At 52.9% G+C, this 4,764-nt stretch overlaps 1 protein-coding gene across 2 annotated transcripts in view; it reads right to left on the bottom strand.

Annotated features, from left to right (window-relative positions):
• The window catches only part of AP3B2 (adaptor related protein complex 3 subunit beta 2), a 40,151-nt gene that overhangs the window by 17,543 nt on the left and 17,844 nt on the right, over positions 1-4,764 (bottom strand). For both annotated transcript variants that reach the window (XM_017502269.2, XM_017502270.2), the window contains exons 5-10: positions 2,789-2,949; positions 2,484-2,550; positions 2,209-2,391; positions 1,844-2,127; positions 1,570-1,624; positions 1,123-1,194 (exon numbers count right to left, since the gene is read on the bottom strand). In XM_017502269.2, the coding sequence (XP_017357758.1) occupies positions 1,123-1,194; positions 1,570-1,624; positions 1,844-2,127; positions 2,209-2,391; positions 2,484-2,550; positions 2,789-2,949 (822 nt within the window). The remainder of the gene's footprint in view (positions 1-1,122; positions 1,195-1,569; positions 1,625-1,843; positions 2,128-2,208; positions 2,392-2,483; positions 2,551-2,788; positions 2,950-4,764) is intronic.

The raw sequence follows: 4,764 nt of genomic DNA, 5'->3' as shown, positions 1-4,764 counted from the left end.
GAGACGGGGTTTCACCATGTTGACCAGGATGGTCTCGATCTCTTGACCTCGTGATCCACCCGCCTCGGCCTCCCAAAGTGCTGGGATTACAGGCTTGAGCCACCGCGCCCGGCCTCTTCCATATTTCTTAAATGGACTTTTACTTTTGCCTTGTGATTAGCTACTTAATGTCTCCTCATTCCCCCATCTGTAAGCCCCACAAAGGCAGGGTCCCTGATTAGTTGCTCCATCTTGCACCCTTAGAACACAGTGGATGTTCACAAGGGTTAGGAGGATTAACTTGCTAAAGGAAATCACTCAATGATGAGGCAGCAGAGCAGTAATCAAATGGAGGTATGGGCTCCTGCCACTTTCCTTGTCTGTGAATGTTTGCAGGAAAGCCTGAGGGGGCAGGCATGTGGGGGCCATAACACTGTGAGTAGGAGACAGAAACCTTGCAGTGCGAAAAGCATGAACCTTGGAGTCAGCAGAATAGCAGAACTGTGTGACCTGGGGCAATTACCTCCCAGAGTCTACTTTTTTTTTTTTTTTTGAGACGGAGTTTTGCTCTTGTCACCCAGGTTGGAGTACAGTGGTGCAATCTCGGCTCACTGCAACCTCTGCCTCCCAGGTTGAAGTGATTCGCCTGCCTCAGTCTCCCAAGTAGCTGGGATTACAGGTGCCCACCACCACACCTGGCTAATTTTTGTGTTTTTAGTAGACATGGGGTTTCACCATGTTGGCCAGGTTGGTCTGAAACTCCTGACCTCAGGTGATCTGCCTGCCTCGGCCTCCTGAAGTGCTGGCATTACAGGTGTGAGCCACCGTGCTCGGCCAGAGTCTACATTTTTATAAAAGGAATATAATGTACATATCCTGAGATTATTATGAAGTGATATCAGGTTATTTCATATATGAAGAATAGCAGCTATATACCATGTACTCGGCAAAAAGCAGTTCCCTTGTCCCCCTGACCCTCCTTAGCCCAGCTCCCTGAACAAACAGCTCCAGCTGGGGAAGTCATGGGCTCCTGGGCTCAGCCCCAGAAATAGGAAGGCACCAAGGGGGCCACTGCGAGTTATCTGAGTGGGTCCGTCGAATGGAGAGGGCTGGAAGGCACATGCGCTTCTGTGCCTCACTCACCTTCAGGATCTTGATCTGGGTGGGGTCGGTGGACCTGATGTAGAAGCTCTTCAGGTAGGGCTCAAACATACCCTGGCACAAGAGAGGCAGTCAGGGAGCTCCACCGCAGCCCCACGCCTGCCTTGCTGCCCAGAGACACCCCTCCTATCCTGACCCAGCGCCCGGGATCCTTCACTCCTCACCACTGCCCTCCACTCCTCAAGTCTTCCCTCGTCCATCTCAGATCTGACCAGCTCTTTTTCCACTGGGCATCCCACCTCAGCGGCCCCTCAGGATCCAGGCCGTGCTCCCTATCTGTGTTTGCGGCCTCCCCTGCCCCATCCTCTGCACAGCCAGGGTATTCCTCTGTCTTCCCTTTCCACCGCCCCGGTCCCGGCCCGACAGCGCCTCCAGAGCCTGCGGAAGCGGCCCTTGACTGCGAGGACAGGCCCGCGGTCTCAGGCTCACCCGGCGCTTGATGGACATGGTGGCCACGTTCTGGAGCACGACGTACTGCACCTCACTGCGGAGAGGACGGGTCAGAGGGACCCTCGGTTGCGGCAAGGGGCAGCGGATGAGGGGACGGATGGGGCAAGTGGTTGCGGGTAGAGGACGAGGGCGGAGGGCCGATGAGGAGGCGGCTGGTGGGCGTGAGGGGGGCGGGGCCGGGCAGCGCGGGACGGGGGCGGGGCCGGGCAGCGCGGGACCAGGGCGGGAGGTGGGGGGCGAGGGCTGGGCGCACCTGTGACTGCGCAGCAGGCGCACTAGCGCCTTGGCGATGACGCCCACCTCCGCCTTGGGGGCCAGGTGGAAGTAGAGCTGCGCCACCGCCATGACCACCGCGGCGCTGCGGCTCTGCAGCAGGGGCTTGGTGTTGCGCAGCAGCAGCCGGTGGTCCGGGTCCATGACGTAGGGCTTTCGGGCCGGGAGCGCCGAGGCGGCCGCATCCTCCGATCCCGCGCCCTTGGCCTCGTCCTCCTCCGAGCCATAAAAGGCTTTCTCCGCGTTCTCCTCTAGCAGGGATTCCTGGATGGGGAGACCGACGGGCCTGTGGGCGCCTCCCGGGGACGCCCTCCCGCCCGCTCTGCCGGAGCGGGGTCCACTCACGTTCTGGGTGGGGCTCAGGAACTGTGTGCGGGCGTAGCGGGTGAGCATGCTGATGATGACCACCTGGCCCCACTCCTCCACGTCGATCAGTAGGTTACAGAGTTTCCGGTAGTTTTTGTGAATCAGGTCGATGCGCTCCGGGCAGACCTCTTCAAAGGCCATCACCACGCTGCCGGCCACCAGCTGAGGAAAGAACAAAGGCCAGAGGATGAACGCGAAGGATGGAAGGCCGGCTGTCGGTCACTACCCCTCCCGGAGTGCCTGTATACACGCACCGTGGTCTTATCGGCCAGAAGCTTCTCAATGACTTCTATCAGCTGATCCTTCTGGTCAGAGTCCAAACTGAGGGAGAAATCGGTTAAGGGAAGTCGCCCCTCTCGGCCCCGGCTTTCCCAGTATCTGCCAAGCTATGCTCACCTCCTGTACCCCAACCCTATTGTTCTCCTCCATCTCTGTCAGTTCCCGAAACTGCCTTCCCCAAACCCTCTGAGAAACAGCGGGCAAGACTTAGGAAAGGACAGAGGTGGGTTGGGAACTAGGAGCCAGCCCCCTGGGGAGCATGGGACAGGGCTGGGCATACCTGTAGAGTTTAGGGATGGCATGAGCAGCTGTTTTCCGCACATAGGGTGACATGTCCGAGGCGGCTTCCTTGATAGCTAGCATCATGATGGGCACTATGATGGGCACACGGATGCTAGAGAGGACACGGAGGGCACTGGCACGAATCAGCTGGTTGGGGTCCTAGAGGCAGAGGTGGAGGCAGAGCTATGAAAGGTCACCAGGTGCCCTGATAGGGGAGGCCACACTTTTGGAAGTCACTGTCCCCAGCGACCACCAGCTTTTGCTTCCCTGCCCCCTGAACAGAGCCTGGATGGTGTGCCACTGCTGGGTACATGGAAGACACCTAATTTTGGCTCTGGTTGCAGAAATCTGACACCTGAACAGGTGTCACAATAGGCAGCTTCACTTCCAGAAAAACTGAAAAACTTTTAGAACACCTAAAGTTGCTGAAACACCTAAAACAGTTCCTGTTCCTTGTAAGAGTTTTTTGGAGGGTGTCTGTTTTAATGCCTGAGGTGACTGCCCAGCAGATGCAAGCTGGTCTTCCTTCTGGAGTTCAGCCTTACGCTCCCTCCTCCCAGCAATCATTGCAAAAGCTGCTATTCTTCCACAGTGTTTAAAACAGGATAGGTGTGTAGGCCCTTCCTTCTTTTTTTTTTTTTTCTTTCTTTGAGATGGAGTCTTGCTCTGTCACCCAGGCTAGAGTGCAGTGGCACAATCTCGGCTCACTGAAACCTCCGCCTCCTGGGTTCAAGCGATTCTCCTGCCTCAGCCTCCTGGGTAGCTGGGACTAAAGACACATGCCACCAATGCCCGCTAATTTTTTGTATTTTTAGTAGATATGGGGTTTCACCATGTTGGCCAGGCTGGTCTTGAACTCCTGGTCTCAACTGATCTGCCCGCCTCAGCCTCCCAAAGTGCTGGGATTACAGATGTGAGCCACCGCACCCAGCCTCAAGCCCTTCCTCTTTATTTCTATTGCATCCTATATAGAACTTACAAAAGCATTAGTTACACTGTATTGTGATCATGTGGCTTAGGACTGTCTTCCCACTATCATCAGCAGCAGCTATAAATTACAGGCATACTTCGGAGATATTGTGGGTTTGATTCTAGACTTCAGCAATAAAGCAAATGTCGCACTAAAATGAGTCACATAAAGTTTTTGGTTTCCTGGTGCATACAGGGAAACCAAAGTTATGTTTATAGTTACAACTACCAAAATGAGCTATGTATGTTCATGCCAATGCACTCCAGACTGGGCAACAGAGTGAGATCCTATCTCCAAGAAAGAAAAAAAAGTTTATACTGTAGTCTACTAAGCATGCAATAGCATTATGTCTTAAAAAAAACAATATACACTGGGCATGATGGCTCATGCCTGTAATCCCAACGCTCTGGGAGGCTGAGGTAGGAAGATTGCTTGAGCCTAGGAATTCAAGACTGGCCTGAGCAACATAAGGAGACCTCAGTCTCTACCAAAAAAAAAATTTTTTTCTTGAAGTCAATCCTCTTAAACTCTCCCTCTGTTTTATCAACTAAGTTTATGTAATATTCTAAATCCTTTGTTGTCATTTCAACAATGTTCACAGCATCTGCACCAGGTGTAGATTCCATTTTAAGAAAACACTTTCTTTGTTCGTCCCTAAGAAGCACGTCCTCATCCGTTCAAGTTTTATCATGAGATTGCAGCAATTCAGTCACATTTTCAGAGTTCACTTTTCATTCTGCTTCTGTCACTAGTTCCACAACATATGTAGTTACTTTCTCCACGGAAGCCTTGAACCCCTCAAAGTCATCCGTGGAGCTTGCAATCAACTTCTTCCAAACTTCTGTTCATGTTAATCTTTTGACCTCCTCCCATGAATCATGAATGTTCCCAATGGCATCTAGAATGGTGAATCCGTTCCAGGTATTCAATTTACTTTGCACAGATCCATGAGAGGAATCACTATCTATGGCAGCTCTAGTCTTATGAAATGTCTTTTTTTTTTT

This window comes from Cebus imitator, unplaced genomic scaffold, assembly GCF_001604975.1.
Source record: "Cebus imitator isolate Cc_AM_T3 unplaced genomic scaffold, Cebus_imitator-1.0 Scaffold295, whole genome shotgun sequence".
NCBI lineage: Eukaryota > Metazoa > Chordata > Mammalia > Primates > Cebidae > Cebus > Cebus imitator.
Note: the sequence above shows the minus strand (reverse complement) of the source record. Positions and strands in the feature narration are given on the sequence as shown.